The sequence below is a fragment of the Podarcis gaigeae genome, assembly GCF_964106915.1.
Source record: "Podarcis gaigeae genome assembly, chromosome: 10".
NCBI lineage: Eukaryota > Metazoa > Chordata > Lepidosauria > Squamata > Lacertidae > Podarcis > Podarcis gaigeae.
Window position 1 is genome coordinate 37,266,970 of NC_139686.1, and position 18,942 is coordinate 37,285,911.

General features: G+C 38.7%; 1 protein-coding gene across 22 annotated transcripts in view; it reads left to right on the forward strand.

Moving 5' to 3' along the window:
• Nucleotides 1–8,930, forward strand: part of ATP2B1 (ATPase plasma membrane Ca2+ transporting 1) — a 70,122-nt gene extending 61,192 nt beyond the window's left edge. For 9 of the 22 annotated variants that reach the window (XM_083699008.1, XM_083699029.1, XM_083699028.1 and 6 more), the window contains 3 exons: nucleotides 1,416–1,598; nucleotides 1,843–2,001; nucleotides 5,612–8,930. In XM_083699008.1, the coding sequence (XP_083555134.1) occupies nucleotides 1,416–1,598; nucleotides 1,843–2,001; nucleotides 5,612–5,926 (657 nt within the window). In that variant the 3' untranslated portion in view covers nucleotides 5,927–8,930. Of the gene's footprint in view, nucleotides 1–1,415; nucleotides 1,599–1,842; nucleotides 2,084–5,611 lie in introns of all 22 variants that reach the window. The other 13 variants (XM_083699009.1, XM_083699011.1, XM_083699010.1 and 10 more) reach the window with 4 other exon arrangements.
• Nucleotides 8,931–18,942: the final 10,012 nt, after the last annotated feature.

Consider the following 18,942-nt stretch of genomic DNA (forward strand, 5'->3'; position numbering starts at 1 on the left):
ATGTCGATAATGTTCCTTGTATTAGCAAACATATGTCTACCTGGGAGAAAGCCAGCCTGATCTTTATGTATTACTTCATTTAGAACTCTTTTAAGTCTGCCTGCCAAAACATCAGCAAATATTTTATAATCCACATTTAAAAGGGAGATGGGACGATAGTTCTTGAGTTGAGTCTTTTCAATTTCTGATTTTGGTATCAATGTGATAAAAGCTTCCTTCCACGATTCCGGCACCTTCTTTCCCTCCATAATTTCATTGCTAACCTCCAACAATGGTTGAATCAAATAGTCACTTAATATCTTATAGTACTTGGAGGTCAAGCCATCTGGCCCTGGAGATTTGCCCAATTTCATGCTCTGAATGGCACGTTCGATCTCTTGTCATGTTATTTTGCTGTTCAGGAGTAGTCTGTTTTCTTGCGACAGTTTTTTAAGTCCATTTTTTTCCAAAAATTGTAGAATCTCGACCTCATTTTGCGGCCCTTGAGTATATAGTTTTTTAAAATATTTCTGGAAACACTTTCTAATCTCCACAGGGTTCTGAATATTTCTTCCTTCAATTTCCAAATTTGTTACTATATTCAACTTTTGTCTCTTCTTCAACTGCCAGGCCAGCAGTTTCCCGCATTTATTTGCCGATTCAAACGTTTTTTGTTTCATTGATTTGATCTTCCATTCTATTTCCTGGTTTATCAGTTTAGAATATTGTGCCTGATGAAGTTTAATTTCTCTCAAAATCAGCTGTGATTTCGGGTTTGTTCTTAACTTCTTCTCTAATTCTTTAATTTTCTCCAAAATCTTTTCTTTCTTTTCATTTTGTGTTCTTTTCTTTATAACATTCTGTTGTATCAAGAACCCTCTCATCACGGCTTTGCTTGCGTCCCAAATTATTCTCTTTTCCACCGAAGTGTTCAGATTTATCTCAAAATAGTCCTTTAAAACTTTTTGGGCCTTCTTGATGATCTCCTGATCTCTGAACAGGTTGTCATTCATCTTCCATCTAAAGGAGCCGGTTGGTAGTAGTGTCATATCCATTTTCAAAGCGTTATGGTCGGAGCATGTCTTTGGGCAGATCTCCACTTTCCTGACCTTAGGTGCCAGACCTCTAGTAATCCATATTTGGTCGATTCTTGTCCAAGTCAGCTGGGCCTCAGAGAAGAATGTTCCTTCTTTTCCCAAGGGGTTCTTAGTTCTCCATATGTCAATCCAGTCCATATTGTCTGTCAATTCGAAAAAAGTCTTTGGTAGTCTGCCATCTTTAGTGACTTTTTGACTTTGTGACTTATCCATGTTAGTTGATACGATCTGATGGGTGGGAAATCTCAGTTGTTTATCTGGAATTCCCAGAATTCCTCAGCACAGCTTGTGTTATAATTAGCTTTGACAAGCCTGTTAACTTCTTTCTCATGATTGTAGTTGATATCAACAATTCCAACCAGCCACTTGAAATTCCTTAAAGAAGCTGGTCATGGAACCCAGAAGGAAGAGATTCCAGAAGAAGAGTTGGCAGAAGATGTAGAGGAGATTGATCATGCTGAAAGAGAACTGCGGCGTGGTCAGATATTGTGGTTTAGGGGCCTAAACAGGATACAAACTCAGGTATGGTCTTGGAACAGGTAGGAGATGGTTAGGGATGATGGGGTTATAAATCTTCCCATTGTTCTTGGCATTGGTTGGGGGGTAGCTATAAATGGTGTGACTGAACTCTTTGCTATGTGGTCAAATGGTTGGCTCCTTAATCCGTCAAATTCCTTCTTTACTTCATCTCTAAATGCGCCTCTTGCTTCTTTACCTGCTCTATAAAAGTGCCTTTTTTTTTCTTTACTTTTTATATGTTTTATAGATGGGATGCTCCTTTCTCTTGTTCTCTCTCTCTCTTGCTGAGCAAGCTGTCACAATCTCTGATTCCTTGCAGATGGATGTAGTGAATGCTTTCCAGAGTGGAACTTCTATTCAGGGGGCTCTAAGGCGGCAACCTTCCATCGCCAGCCAGCATCATGATGTAACAAATATTTCTACCCCTACACATGTAGTGTTTTCCTCTACTACTTCTACTACTACTACTGCTTCTACTACTGTGGGGTGTGAGTGCGTGTTCCTAAGTGCATGAAATTAACATTTCCTAATTCACACACCTAACGTTTCATTCTCTTCTTCAGTCCTTAAATTCATCGTTAAGACTTTTCATACTTTTTCTCACAAAATGGAGTCCTCGAAACTCTTTTTTTTTTCGTAGAGGGCTACAACACAGGTGGAACAGTTGCAACTATTGATTTACAATGAAAGCTGTGAGCCTGCACATATTGTGCCTTGATTCTTGCAGAGGGGAGTTCAAAAAATATGCAGGAAACCGTTATAAATATTTGAGTATATGCCTTCAAGAATGACTGTTTGCAGGAAGATATACAATACAGTTCATTTAAATGTTTAAAGCTGGCAAATGTAAGTAGCTGGCTTTCACATCCTTGCTAAAGGGAAGTACAAAACATGTTGGGCATAACTCATGCATAAAATATTGAGGGTTTGTATTAATAATAATTATTAATATTATTTATACACCGCCCATCTGGCTAGGTTTCCCCAGCCACTCTGGGCGGCTTACAGCACATAAAAAATTGTAAAACATTAGACATCAAAAATTTCCTGAAATAGGATTGCCTGCAGATATCATCTAAAAGTCAGATAGTTGGTTATTTCTTTGACATCTGATGGGAGGGCGTTCCACAGGGTGGGTGCCACTACCAAGAAGGCCCTCTGCCTGGTTCCCTGTAACCTTACTTCTCTCAGTGAGGGAACCACCAAATGCCCTCGGAGCTGGACCTCAGTGTCCAGGTTGAACGATGGGGGTGGAGACACTCCTTCAGATATACTGGGCCGAGGCCATTTAGGGCCTTAAAGGTCCACACCAACACTTTGTATTGTGCTTGGAAATGCACTGGGAGCCAATGTAGGTCTCTCAGGACAGGTGTTATATGGTCTCAGTGGCCGCTCCCAGACCAGTCTAGCTGCCGCATTCTTTCTTTTACATGGGGTTTCCTTCAAAGTTGCAGGAGTTCAGTTACTTACTGAGACTTGAAACTAAATATTTTCATTGATTCAAAGTAGTTGTTTCAAGTCAATTACTTATATCAGGTAATTTGATGCATTTTGCCCCCTAGGTTATCTTGGCAACTATATGTAAACCTCAGTTTGGTTATTTCTTCAGCTTTCTTCTTGTTGTGCCTTTTTCACTCACAATATTGCCATTCTATGTGCTAACTGCCCTCTAAAATTAGTAATATTTTAAGATGGAAAGGACGTAACTTAGAACTTTAAATACTTGGGTTAAAATACCTCAAGCCTGGTATATACCTGGAAAAGTGGATGTTCTCTCCCCCCCCCCCCCCAATAATGAAAGTGCCTGGTGGGTTTTTTGTTTTCAAAATAACAAAGGTGCCTAATTACATTGACATTGACCTGAGAAATCTTTCTTAGAAACACTGCTTCTCATGAAGTATTTGAGTGGCATGAAAGAGGGATGATACCCATAGAAATGGAAAGGCCCCACAGGCTTGTTTGCAAACTCTTGTAGTAAGAGGAAATTTTCTTTGTCTGCAGCTCATGTCTTGATGTTGTGAGAGTTGTATGTTTTTGGATCCCGGTCCAAGAGTTTTATGTGCTTGAATTTCAGTATGTTTCAAACATCAAACTTAAAGAAATTACATGAAATATTTGACTAACATCAGATATTTCAAAAATAGAAATGGTATTTCCAATAGTGTCCATAATACTGAAAGTGTAGGGGTGAGCAATTATTTCTGTTGCTTTCTATTGATAGTTTGGTGACGATCTCCTTTCTGTGAATGAGGTGCCTCGTCTTTCCCAGTAGACCAGTCTAAATCAATTTGGTGGTCTTTTGACCTCCATATGCTGCTTAGCCCTATATGAATACTGATACAGAAGTCCAGGAATAAAAATGCATGCAAACTCACATGTACACAACATGCTTGCTGCTGTTCGTGTATTGAAAGGTAACACCTCTTTCCAATATAGATCTTTAAAATGGTCTGCAGTTGACTTCTGCCTAGTAGTTTTGATGCATTAGCTCAAGAATTTTTTTTTCTTGGACTTACTTTTCTTCTGATAGCAAAGGAAACCTTGTCGTGTTGGAAATGCAGAATTTTAGTGCAACATAGAGGGTGGGCCGACGGAGGTATGAGATTCTTCTATGAACAGGCATATCACAAGATTAGAATATAAACATTGAGGAGGAAACTTGCACAATTTCCTTCCCTGAAACAAACTGATAATATGAATAGATCATGTAAACATTCTTTTCGCAAAAGTGGTCTGACACATTTTGACCTAGCATTTGGTTAGCTAAGGAGGTGATGGTTCAAAAATCTATAATCTTACTTAGAAGAAGTTGTTATGGATTTTAAAAATTGCTTATGTTTAAAATAGAATCTTGCCCCTTGGTTCTATATGTATTCTGACTAAAGAATGTGTGTTCTGGCATTCAATTTGTAATGAGGATGTTTTCATAAATGTCAAAGTTACGTGCAGTACAAGTGAAAACACCAGTCATTTTATAACACAGATTCTCAGTTTTGCAAAGGTACTATTTGGAATAGGATCAGATGGTTTATTTTCATAGCAGAAAAGTTATAATATGAAATGTCATAATGGGATTACGATTTAGAAGATAGCATTACATTCATACCTGTTCACAGTATGAAACTTCATTTGACAAACTGAGATGTACAAATTCTTTTCGCTGTAGCCTTTTCACTGTAAAACAAAATGAGCTGCAACAAATATTGGAGGTCTTTTATTACTTCCCTTTTCAGTTGTTTGGAAGACAATTACACTATAGAGTTTACGAAGGTTAAAATCTGTATTCATAAATCATGGACCAGCTGTTTCATGTGTTCTGGTGTTGTTTGAATGTGACTGTGATGCTTGTGTGTATATAATATGGTTGAAATACATGCCTCTTACAGATAGTATTTTATAGTATTTATATTTGTATTTCTTCTTGATTCTGCAAACTGTGATACAAATGACTATGCAAGTGTTCTGTGTGGTATATACTCAAATATTTACATTTGTAAAGTTTTTTTCCCTTTCTTGATATTAGAAAGAATGTCAGCAATTTTGACACTGCTTACTATTGACTTATTCATACTTGGACACTCCATAAATCCAGGAGACACCATAATTCCCAGCATGATTGAAAAGTAACTTCCAAAATTCCTGCCATCTTTATGGTTTCAGAAGTCTAATGTTTTACTCATTTAAATTGGAGTAGATTTTTCAGATTGGCTTAATATATATATATTTATCGCTTAGCCCATGTTTAATTTATAAGTGCAGCACCAGTTCAGCTTTGTAGGGTTTTACATTTTTTACAGGGCACTTGACATTTTTATTCCTACTGAAGCCTGGCAGTGCTCTCCTGAAATGTTCTTCCATTTTTATTTTTATTTTCACAGTCTATTGCAAGTTCCACTGCATTACATACAAATTCAGTTCACTCATGTCTAGCTGTCTGTGGATTCAAACCCATAAAAACCGTATTCCCTTTAGAACAATCAGCTGTATACTGACATTTACGCTTTTCATCCTTGCAGATCCGAGTGGTGAATGCATTTCGTAGTTCCTTATATGAAGGATTAGAAAAACCTGAGACACGAAGTTCGATCCACAATTTTATGACGCATCCGGAGTTTAGCATAGAAGATTCTGAGACTCATATTCCCCTTATTGATGATACTGATGCTGAAGATGATGCTCCAACGAAACGAAACTCCAGTCCTCTTCCACCCTCTCCCAACAAAAATAACAATGCGGTTGACAGTGGAATTCATCTTACAACAGACTTGAACAAGTCTGCTACCTCTTCATCCCCAGGGAGCCCACTACATAGTTTGGAAACATCACTCTGATTGTAAGCCGAATGTTAATACATTAGCTGCATTGTAAAGAAACAAATTGAAACTGGGTCTTCTCACTCACTGAGATGGGCAAGATGGTATTCTTGTCTTGGACTTCAACAAGAAGATATACTTGTACGAATGTAGATTTATTTTTTTAAAAAAAGCTTTCTGCCAGACTTGAGGGTGCTTTTTTGGGGGTGGGAGTAATAATGAACTCTGACAGATAAACAGTAACTTGGTTTAAGTGACCTGTGGATCATCAGCTGTACTTAAAAATGGCCCTTAAGAATGTCTTAGCAGAGCTTTCGTTTCTTGTTCCTTTTTGAGGAGAGGTCTGGAAAGGGCAAGGGAGCTCTGGATCACTGTATTGATGATGATTTTTCATTTCTGCTGTTGGCTGTTAATAATTTGGATTATTTATGTTTATAAATGATACAGATCTGTTTACAAGGTTTGTAGATACTTTTTTGTTCCTGTTCATAGATGGGAAGCTTCCTTATAAATGATGCAGAAAATATTAGTCCATCAAATACTGCTGTATTTTCAGGAAAGGGTGTTTCTATTGAAACTGTACTAAATTTTTGCCTGCAACTTACCTTGTTAAATATTGTAGATAAAATTGCTACTACTAATAGCCAAATAGGTAACACTAATGCTTTGTAAAAACAAAAAACAGGGGAAAAAAACCATGAGCAGTGGTGTTCTGATGAAGTTATGGCCTCTGTCCTAATTAGTTTCTTAAACATTTACTACTTAATGGTTTTGAAGCAACTGTAAAAAATTTAAAAATTGAGAAACTTACTGAATAACTTCTGTTCAGAATTTAGTAGAGGATTGTTTAATGCAGGACAATGTGATGGAAGTTGCTTGAAATACTTTTGTTATCTCAGGCAAAATGGATTAAATCAAAATACATCAGAACCTTAGTCCTTTTTGTTTTTGTCTAAACACAGTAGCTTAGTGCTGTCTTGGTGAACTGTGAGTGAAGCTGTTTATTTTTTCTGATCTTTAGTATCTTTACAGCATGAGGGCTGCTGGCATTTGGAAAGTCATGAGTAGGTAGCATAAATGTTTTCTTTTTGTTTTGAAATTCATTTGTAAAAAAATAAATAAATCGGCCCTTTTGTTAAAATAAATATGCGGCAATGTTTTTTACAGGATTCAGCATCTTTACAAATTGTTGTTTTTTTAAATAGATTTTGGTGGCTTCGTTGAGAATGAAGTTAATGAAAGTTTTTCAAAAAAAATACACTGGGTGATATCCAACAGTGTCAGTCCACTTTTGCAAGTGAGCCGTGCTTGTGCGATAGGACTTGAAACTTCACCATTCTCTCCTCCCCCTGCATGCCCCCAGAATCTGCCCCATAGGATTAGGGGTCCCAGTGGAGCAGCTTGAGGGGGCATGGGAGGTGGCTACAAGGGAAGGGGAAGTCCTGTCTCATGTTCACTGTTGCAGTGCTGAATATCACTCACTGTTCTCATTGGTGCAACAGATGAGATTTGCAAATCAGGCTGGATATGTTCTCAAGGCTTAAAGGTCTAAATATTGGCAGCAAAATGTGTTCTCCTATAAGGTTACCCATGACTACTTCAAAAAGAAAACCGGAATTCTGGAAATAAAGTCAGGTGGCAAGTATTGACTATCCTTATAAAGCAGTTTTTTGGGGGGCCAAAAATAGTACAGGTAGCAAGAAGCTGGAAAACATACACTTGAGTCTCTGAAAGCTGGATTTTTCTAAAAGCAATGTTTTGTAACAATCTGTTCCTCCTTTTGGGATTTCTTTTCTGCATCTAAAGCATTTTCTCCTCCTGCAAATCTTGGATACTTTTTTTTCTTTTGCCAGTGAAGCCAAACAAAGAGGAGAAGAATAAATAACTCAGATAAGTAGTTTGATGAAAGTACTGCTGAGTGGGAAAGTGAAACAGGACCCTTGACAGTAGCTCTTTGTGTGTTCTGAGTCATGGCTGAAGGCGCCCAGGTTTCACTCTTCAAAGCGATCTGTTTTTAAATCCTTTTGTAAGAGCTGTGCCTTTCTCATAAGGGAACCTGGCATACATCAGCTCTGATGGTAGGTGGTGTTTTGACCTAGTTGGAGGAGAGTAGTTCTGGGGAAGCTAACCTAACAAGGTAAAGAGAAGAGAACACACCATATATGTAGTGTGCAGAATTAAACAACTCGAGAATGAAATGGCTACACTTAAGAGTGCTTGAGTTGACATAATACTGGGGAGGTAATGCCTGAATCAAATGCATATTGTTTCAGTTTTTCAATGAAATGATGTACAAATGTTCAAGTAAAATATTTAGGATTTTGGTATCGAACCAACTCTCTTCAGTGGGCATATATAGCCATCCTTAAGGTTTTGCGCATTGTATCCCACTGTCAACCACTCATTCAAATTTTATGAATGGTTTCTCCTAGTCCCTTCTGGAAAATTCAATATATAGTCACACTACATTTGTACTTTTATGTAACAGCTATTCCATAGGTTCCTTCTTGTAAGTGGAGAGGAAATACAGTTTGGGAAGGTGACAATCTTGTAACCAGGAGGAGAGTGTTCCTGCAACAGATATAGATAAGTGAAATTTAACTGTCGAGATTCAATGTAATAGTACTTGTTACATTTTTACCTTGCTATCTGAACACAATCCTGGGGTTTTTTTTCTGTCTGAATGGTAGTCATGATTGCACTCTACTGTCCAAAAATCTACTGTGAATTATACATTTCAGACCTTTTTTTAAGGAACTGTAGACTTTGTGTACAAATTATCCATTTTGATCCTGTTGACCAACAGTACATTGAGTCTTATAGCAAGTGTAAGTGTAATCTGAAATTGGGACTACTTGTTCAATAACGTTACTACTGTGAAAGCAACATACCATAACATGTTAGTTATCAAACTATCGTTGCCGCTTTTCAACTGCTGAGCCCCACATTGCTTTCTCTGGTTGTAAGGCTTTTTTAGCTTGCTCAATGTAACTTAAATAAATAAATGTGCTGTTTATCTGTCTCTGGATGGGGACTGAAATTTTTGAAAGTATTTATTTTATTTGAAATATATAACTTTATTCTAAATAAGCAACCAGCTTTGCATCTGTTTCTTAGAGTTGTGTGTGATGTGTACTGTGTTATTTTTATAATATGGAAACTTGTACAGAATTTCTGTTTGCAGAAGTTTTTTAATGACTTGTGAATGTTGACTAAATAATGGAGCCACATTCAGGCCCACCACGAGACAGGCAAAGAGGTTACTGGGGTACAAGCTTTCTTTTTTATCAAGTCTCTAGCTCTTCTACAAAGAAAGTCTACAAAGTAAGTAAGTACTTAGTGATTTCAGTGAGATGAACCAGCCGTGCTACTGCTGCCTTTCAGTGTTTTAGCTTATGAGTGAAGTCAGAGCTATGACTAACAAGTGAGTTGTTTGGATAGTCAATAGGAGGATTCCTAGAGTCCTAAAGAGCTTTTCCTCTCCGTTACTGCATTTCTTCTGCTTCTGTCTCATACTCAATAGTCCTCTGAATCTCTGTAGTTAGCCATTCCTCTCCCCCCACCCCCCAGGATGCAGTTTTGCTGTGGTGAGTTTGTGAGACATCAGGTACTCACAATAAGCCATTTTCTGCAAATACTACTGTGGCTGTTAAATAATCTCTACTCACCCAACGGAAAGTGTAAAATGTGAAAACTTTGCAAAGTTGCTTTGGCATATCTCCTACTTAGCCAAACCACCAGGCACTCACACACACACTCATTTATTTCATTACATTTATCCCAAAGCAGCCTAGAATTCACTGCATAGTTGATCCTACAGTACAATGGTACAGTATACATATATTCACATAAGTACGTCTCTGTGTTTCATGAGCTTATTTTCAGGTAAAGGATTTTCAGGTACAGGATTGCAGCCTAGGTTTTGGTTTATGGTTGGCATCAGAGGTAAATTATTATGCCTTTAACAGCTGTGTGGCAGGCCATAATTCAACAGGTTAAGCATTTACTAGTATGGAAATAGAATTGTGAGGAAAGTTTCACCTGTTCACATTCCGTCAAACATTTTAGTACAGAAGTTACCACAGATTAATGTTTGGACTCTCCACTCCTCTCACAAAAGGAAGACACAAATTTGCATCTCACGCACAGCGTATCCAAATTTTAGATAAATATTTTATTCTTTTGTGAGTGGGTCGGAGGACTCAATCCACATAATGTTAGACCCAGAAAATCTGGTGAAGCCTCCGATTCAGGTTTAGCACCAGAACTAATTGAACACAGTGAAAATTGTTGCACGTGTCTCATGCTTGAAAGGGTCAAATTGACATTCTAGGAACTTAGAATATAGGCAACTCATTTTTCCAGGTATGCCCCCATGCAAGAATTCTTCTGCTGCACCATCATTGGAATAGAAATTAGAAGACTCCTCCAGCACAGGTGAGCTACATGGATATGGTTACAATATCCAGTTGCTCAGCAGACAAGAAGTTGGATTTCTCCAGCTGAGTGTTTTAACTATTATAAATATGTCATACAATACTGTAAACATGCCATGCAAAATGAACTTATGGTGATATGACACCTGTGGGCTCCAGTAATGACTAATTTAGAGCACTGTTCCTTGGTTTTTCAGCAGAATACTTTTCTGCAGCCGAATTGGTTTTCTTTGTGAATAAAGAGCAAAACTTATTGTGTACTTTAAGACTATACGGTAGTTCCAATAGAAAAGGGTAAAACTCATAACAACTTTCACTCAGTTGTATCTGCATTGACCTCATTTGTGCTTTCTCCATAAGATGATCATTTTTCCTCTTGTTCTTTTTTTTACAGTGTTTAGAAATTCTAGCACTTTTCATAGACAACTAGTCTTTGATTTAAGACAGGCTTTCTCAACCATCTGGCCCTCCAGATGTTTAGAGACTACAATTCCCATCATCCCTAACCACTGGTCCTGCTAGCTAGGGATCATGGGAGTTGTAGGCCAAAAACATCAATGGCTGAGGTTGAGGAAGCCTGATTTAGGATCATAACAGATAGAATTTATCCAAGTATCATTAATCCAATTATAGTCTCACATAAGCTGCTTAATTTGTCCTGAATTTTTAAAAATAAAAATTCAGTCTCAAAAACAGCAGTGTATTTTCTCTGAAACCATTCTTGCTTTTGTGTAGTAGCTTAAGTAACTTGCAAATAAAACACTGCAGGCCACAATGCAGAGCATCACAGCTACAGACATACTCTGTTCATCTGAATTACTCACACTTTGAAATAAAACTATCATAGAATCACAGAACAGTAGAGTTGAAAGGACCTGGTGGGGTCACCTAGTCCAACCTTCTGCAATGTTGGAGGGTATGATTCTAAACTCTTGTAACCTTGGCTTAGTGTCTCTTCCTATATATCTGGGCCAGATGTGGGCAACGTCCCACAATATTGGTTGAGGATGTATTTCATTTCTCCAAAGAATGGTCTGAAAGAATTCAGAAATATTTCAATTTTGCTGATGCACCACTTACCTTTTATTTATTATTTAAAAGCCTTTAAAAACATATATTTCAAGTAGTACAACATAAAACAATAAACAATATCTTCTTGATACAAAAATAAATATAAAACCAGCAAAACATATACAAGCAAAAATTCAAACAAAAAAAGGAGCCCAATCATATGGATCATGGACAGCCTGGGTAAAAAGAGATATTTACAAGACATCTGAAGCAACTGGTAGTTGTTGCTTAACGTCTGACAGAGGGAAGGTATCCCTAGTACAGGAACAACAGAAGGAAATGCCTGTTTTGGAGTCATTGCCGTACGATAGTTCACCACAAACAGAATTTCTTACAAGTGTATATGGGGGCAGGCAGTCTTGCAGGTAATCTTACATTAGTTGACTGTATCAATGTTTGCAGTTAGTCTATGATTTTAAGGCCTCGGCTGACAGAATGATCCTTGTCTCCCGTGGCATCATATTCTAAAATCTCACAGATTTAGTTCCCTTAACATCAGTATGAGATAAATTCATTAGACCTGCCCATTGAACACCCAAACTGTGTCTAAAAACAGTAGTAAGCGTCGACCCTACTTACAGTATATAAATTAGTAACTAGTGCCTTGGTTCCAAAGAATTTCATTCACTGGGGCATTTCTGCTTCCTTCCCATGAAGCATCTCATGCTTTCACTCTGCTTCTCCTAAGGACCAGGAAACCCCCTTGTAATGGTTCATTGAGGGGGGCTGTCACTGAGAAGGACTGGGTGGAAATTGGTTGTATTTTACATTCGTCCATTAGCAGAAGTGATCCTTGCAGGAAGTGTAGGACACTTTATAATGTAAGCCATTTTATCTACCAATAGCAAACTCATTCTGAGAGTGTGAATCATTTTTACAGATAATTCATGCACAAGAGGGGCTATAAACAGGGTGGCGGGGGAAGCAAAATACTTGAGAAACCCCGAGGAGACCCCCAAAAAGCATAACAAAACCCAAACAGTGCAATGAGGGTTAGGGTTAGAAATTCAATTTTGTTTGCATTTTAATGAGAAACTACCTATTTTGTACTTTCCGCACTGGGTTGTGAAGCCATCCTTTGTGTCATTGCAGACTTTAGTGAAAGCAACGTACAGCATTTACAAGGTGAAATTGTTGCAGAAATGTGTTCTGAATTAATGATTTTTTGTGAAGATTTTTTAAAAAAGAAAATTGCTGTGGAAATGTGGAGAACTGAATCTGAGATGGGGGGAAATGAGAAACCGAGAGAAACCGAAATTGGCAGATTAGTCCATCCCTAATGAGGTCTGAGCATGCTGTGGCCATAGAATGCTGGCTATTGGAGGGGTGGCAGTGGTGGAATGGAATATCTTGGAAAGGGGCCTGTGTGGTTGGAACCTTTAAACAATAAAATTCCACACTAGAAGACTTCCTTGCTGGACCCACTTGTATTTACTGTGAATCCTATGTTAAAAGTGCTTGTGTTGAATTTAGGGTCCAAATGAATTTGACCAATGAATGTTACTTTCACTTAGCACAGCCATTTCCTTTTTTATTATTTTTAGTAGATATAATGCTTTCACTTTAATAGTCCCTCTTGAAACATGCCACTTCTGTTTTGTGTACTTTTGTTACCCAGAATTCTTAATTATTTGCTTGGAATTTCATATATTTCATCAAACCACCGTACTTGGCCATCATTAATCTTGTCTTTATAATAAGTGTGGGCAGGTGCATTCGCATTTCTGTTCAGGTGAAAACCATGTTTATTTTTATCTGGCTTTGCTAATAACCATTCTCCAGCTCTTAGACTAATTTCACATCTTAGGCATATTCTTGTTTTGCAGAATTGTTCTGATAATTACACAAAAAAAAGCATCAGTGGTTTACTTTGATGCTCCAGGTTATGTGTGTGCTAGTCACCTATACAGTGGTACCTTGGGTTACATACGCTTCAGGTTACATACTCTTCAGGTTACACTCCACTAACCCAGAACTAGTGCTTCAGATTAAGAACTTTGCTTCAGGATGAGAACAGAAATCGGGCTCTGGCGGCGCAGCGGGAGACCCCATTAGCTAAAGTGGTGCTTCAGGTTAAGAACAGTTTCAGGTTAAGTACGGACATCCGGAACGAATTAAGTACTTAACCCGAGGTACCACTGTAAATTGGTCTTGCACAGCCATGAATTGGGACACAATACACTTAGATGGATGTAGCTGCTCACCAGCAACATCTAGCAACTTTACAGAAGCTTGAACCTGGTGGGTCGATGTTTGGACTTGTCAGCTAATTTTAAACATTTGTAGGCTAGACAGGTAACAGATTTTAAGCAAAACTGGAAGCATTCTGAGAGTGTGGATGGTTTACTCCTCTTTGATCTGTGGCCAAGAGTACTTCATACCACCAACTGTGTTAAGGTGTTACATGCTCCACCTCCCCATTTCAATCCTGTCAGGGCAGGGACTTAATGTGAGCTCATGACCCGCACTTACTGGGAATTCCTTGTCCATGGGGAACAATTGTAATCCCTGATCCCCATCATGAATGGGGATCAGCGAGTTCCAGTGAGTTACCTGCACCTGTTGGCGTAGGCAGTAACTGGCCCAAGGTCACCTAGTGGGGATTCAAACCTTGGTTTCCCGGGTCATAGTCCACCACCTTAACCATTATGCCGCACTGGCTAAACCTAACTTCCATGAGTTTAAAAGCAATCATCCTCAGTGTTTTTTGCCCTGTCAAAGTCAGGTTCCGTCAACATCAGCTGCCAAATTCACGGATGTGCATCTCTCTCCCTAGACACTGGAAAATATTGGCACCTGGCCTTAGGTTTCCTAGACATTGCCTACATTTGTGCTACAGAAACGGTGGCCAACATGGTGCCCTCCAGATGTTGTGAATTACAATTCCCATCAGTCCCAGCTTGCATGACCAATGCTTGGGAGTGACTGGAGTTGTAGCTCACAACTTCTGGAGGACACCATGTTGGCGATTTCTACTATTAATCTCCTCTGAACCAAATCAGTAGCACATGCTTAGGAGCTACTCTCTGACAAGTTTGGGATCTGTTGGGATGTTTGGGTATAGCAGGACAGGATGCACTCTGTTGCGTGCATGTGTTTGGGAATATTGAAGATGGGGGGGATGGGGAAATGTTGAATATTTGCCTTGGAATTGAGGGTGGCAAGGAAAGATAAACGGGATTTGTAAGGGCGCAGAAACAGAAATTACGATGTGAGAGAAAGAGCCAGAATCTTGAAGAAGGCAGGTATGGCTATATTAACAATTGTGGCCCCGTTCATATGGTGCAATTCAACTTATTTGGGTAATTGGCACTTCTACTAAGTTTTAGAGAGCAATTTCCAAATGTAATCGTTCCTCCTGAGGGAGTTGCTCAACCCCCTTGATCACTTTCTGAAGCCTTTTGGAATTGCTCTCTCTATTGCACCAGACTTTAGAGAAGACACTGGCAGTTTGATGTTTACATTCTACTCTTCCTCTTGTTAAAACCTCAGTAGATTCTCATCATTATCTTTCCCAGGTCATTTATCATTTGGTGTAAGTGCAGTTCTTCCTTGTCCTGTATTTCATATATGGACATAGCTGTATTATGGATATTGGGATCTTATCCTTTGTCTAATGGCAAATGATGTTCCATGAATACAACCCAAATGACAAATAATGCAAATACTCACCAACCTGGTTGGAGAAGAGATAGGAAAAAACTTTGAAACAAGTTGCTGCAATTTTACATTTGGGGAGAAAGGAGCTATAAATTAGCTAAAGGTGAAGCAATTTTGAATGCAAGGGTATGATCTGAAAACCTTTTGTAGGGCTTGAAAATTGGCTACTTGTGTGTTTCTGATATGCTCGTCCTGTAGATTAGTAAATAAAACAAACAATAATGTTGCCCCAAGTCTCTAGCGCATTCTCATCTAAAGGAAACAAAATACTGTATTATTACCCCTGAAAATTTTCATCTCTCAGAAATGTGGGAGCATGTTGAAGGGGAAAACATGGATATTAATTTAGGAGAACTTTATTTTTAAACCTTTATTCAAATTTAAATCTTTATTCAAATTAGTGGGGGTTTTTATTGGTATAACATACAAATATAAAAAAAGTTTTAAAGAATGTATAATTAGTTTTTACAACAACAACAAAAGGAAGGTAAAGGGAACCATAAAAACTGCTGAGCAAACTGGAGTTACTCTATAAATCACTAACTTGTTTCCAATAGCCTGTACGGATGAATATCTGATTATTATTTACACTAGTAAAAATGAAGCAATCTGTTTACCTTCAAGTAACCCTCCCAATGTTAACTTTACCCTGTGGACCAGTTCCCAAATTCTTATAATCTACTTACTTATCCACCTTGAGAATAAATTATTTCTTCTAATTGTAACAGATGATTAAATGTATATTTATTGCAAGTATATTTACTTGCTCTGCATCCACTAATCCTACTATATCTTTGACATATCCAAATACGTTTATTAAGGGATATTTTGCAGATTTGTGCCCTGTTACCAATTTAGTTTAATTTCCAAATATCTCTATTTTCGTACACAACTTAAAAAAACGTAGTAACAGAAGTTGTAGTTACAAAGATTAACTGCAAAATTATATAGTGTGACTAAAGTACACAGCTGTTTAAATAACTGTTTAAGGAAACTTTCTTTTAAATGTGCATAATTTCTGCTATGGCACAGGCTGCCGTATTCATTCAGAATATTCTGTCTCATTTTTGCTGTTACTTTGATACAAATAATTTGTTATACATATCTTACATCTTTACTTAGAAATTGTTGCTTTTGTCCCTTTGTCACTACGCTTTCAAATTCTGCTGGATCTCTCAGAAATTATAATTTAGAAATATTGAAACAGGGTGCTGTTGTCCCATTTCATCACATATAAGTTAAAAATAATGCATAGTGGTGAACACATTTTTGTTCATAAGGAATCCTCTTGCATCTTGTCATGAAAGAGTTTCATTTCCCCCCGATCCTCTCTTCTTTTTGAAGTCATTGCATGTATGGCAAATAAAAGAAACTATGTGATAAATATTAATTGCACTTTTTAATAAAATGAACCGCACATTTACAAAATGTAAACTTCTAGCTCTTTTCACAACACAAGCATACATACTAGTTTTTCATCCACAGTACTTGGTCAGGAATGGTGGGGATCTATAAAATAATAATATTTGAACACAGGCTGTTTTTCTTCTTCTTTGGCTTACAAGTGCTCTGTGCAACAAATGCGTGACACCAGAAATGAATCATTTGAAGCTGTCTTTCCTGACTGTAAAATCTGTGAAAGGCGCAATGTCATTTTATGATGCAGTTATATACTGTTTCCCTCTGATCACCTTAGCGTGCCTCTCTTGCTTCAGTGGTCTCTTGCTTCAGTCTAGGACGAACCTTTCTAGACCTGTGCTGCCTGAACTCCCTTCCTTGCAGAGGTGGGAGGAGACCATGTGGCGAAAACAGGGTGCCTATTTCCCTAACATGCAGGAGGTCTGTGGGCAGTGTTTGCTGGCAAGCTTGGTGGTGTTGTTGTTGTTTAGTCGTTTAGTCGTGTCCGACTCTTCATGACCCCATGGACCAGAGAACGCCAGGCACCTCTGTCCTCCACTGCCTCCCGCAGTTTGGTCAAACTCATGCTGGTAACCTCGAAAACACTATCCAACCATCTCGTCCTCTGCCGTCCCCTTCTCCTTGTGCCCTCCATCTTTCCCAACATCAGGGTCTTCTCCAGGGAGTCTTCTCTTCTCATGAGGTGGCCAAAGTACTGGAGCCTCAGCTTCACAATCTGTCCTTCCAGTGAGCACTCAGGGTTGATTTCCTTCAGTATGGAGAGGTTTGATCTTCTTGCAGTCCATGGGACTTTCAAGAGTCTCCTCCAGCACCATAATTCAAAAGCATCAATTCTTCGGCGATCAGCCTTCTTTATGGTCCAGCTCTCACTTCCATACATCACTACTGGGAAAACCATAGCTTGTAACTATACGAACCTTTGTTGGCAAGGTGATGTCTCTACTTCTCAAGATGCTGTCTAGGCCTGTCATTGCCCTTCTCCCAAGAAGCAGGCATCTTTTAATTTCGTGGCTGCTGTCACCATCTGCAGTGATCATTGAGCCCAAGAAAGTAAAATCTCTCACTACCTCCATTTCTTCCCCTTCTATTTGCCAGGAGGTGATGGGACCAGTGGCCATGATCTTCGTTTTTTTGATGTTGAGCTTCAGACCATATTTTGCGCTCTCCTCTTTCACCCTCATTAAAAGGTTCTTTAATTCCTCCTCACTTTCTGCCATCAAGGTTGTGTCATCTGCATATCTGAGGTTGTTGATATTTCTTCCAGCAATCTTAATTCCGGCTAGGGATTCATCCAGCCCAGCCTTTCGCATGATGAATTCTGCATATAAGTTAAATAAGCAGGGAGACAAAATACAGCCTTGTCGTACTCTTTTCCCAATTTTGAACCAATCAGTTGTTCCATATCCAGTTCTAACTGTAGCTTCTTGTCCCACATAGAGATTTCTCAGGAGACAGATGAGGTGATCTGGCACTCCCATTTCTTTAAGAACTTGCCATAGTTTGCCGTGGTCGACACAGTCAAAGGCAAGCTTGGTACAGGCAGGTATATCTGCAGCAGCAACAGTTCTCAGATGTTTCATGATCTTAGGTTAACAATGTATGAAGCAGTGAATAGTCAATGGGACTAGCTATGCAGTGCTATGGAACCTGTTAGTGAAGGGTGGGTAATAAATTTAATAACGATGATGATTAAATCAGTGTAAATTTTGTAGGGTTTATTCCAGCATGCTTTAGGGAACTTGCAGTAAAATGGGTACTCTTTTTACTTTGTGCCCAGGTTGTTTTTTGGGGGAGGGAGAGACTCATTATATTAGGACGTCTTACTTCAGTTGTATAGACATCGATCTCCTAATGTTAAGTTCATTTGAAACTAAAATTTTGCTGTAGATGCATTGCCATTGCAGTCGTGTGTACAGAAAGCAGCATTCTTCTTTCTGGCAATTCTCCATTCAGAATGGGCACCTTGAAATTATCCATAATCTGTACAAAAGAATTGGTGGCGTGAAAAGAGGTGGAAGTGTGCAATTCTTTACAATTTCATGATGTATTAATTTAAGGCAAATGTTGTCAAATGACATCTGAGCAGTGGAGGAAACTTTTCCTGCTGAGATGGTGACTTAAGTTTTGAATGGTGCTGTTCCTAAAGGAGCAGAGTCACCTCATCAAAATCCCATGCTGATGATTGTCAGCAGAAGGAAGAAGTGAGTACAGGAGTCTTCTGTGTAAGCTGACAGAGTGGTGGAACTTGGCCAAGCTATTTCACATGACTTGCTGCTACAAAGTGTTGGACACCAAGCTGAGAATTTTCAGGAATTGTAGGGAAATTATAACGCCTTTCAATAGAACCCAGTGGGCTTCTGCCCTGTCCACAAGGGCAGATATAGTACTGCCCCACCTTCAAAATATCTTCAGCCAGCCCCCTACCTGCCTGTCTTCTTTCCTGCAAGC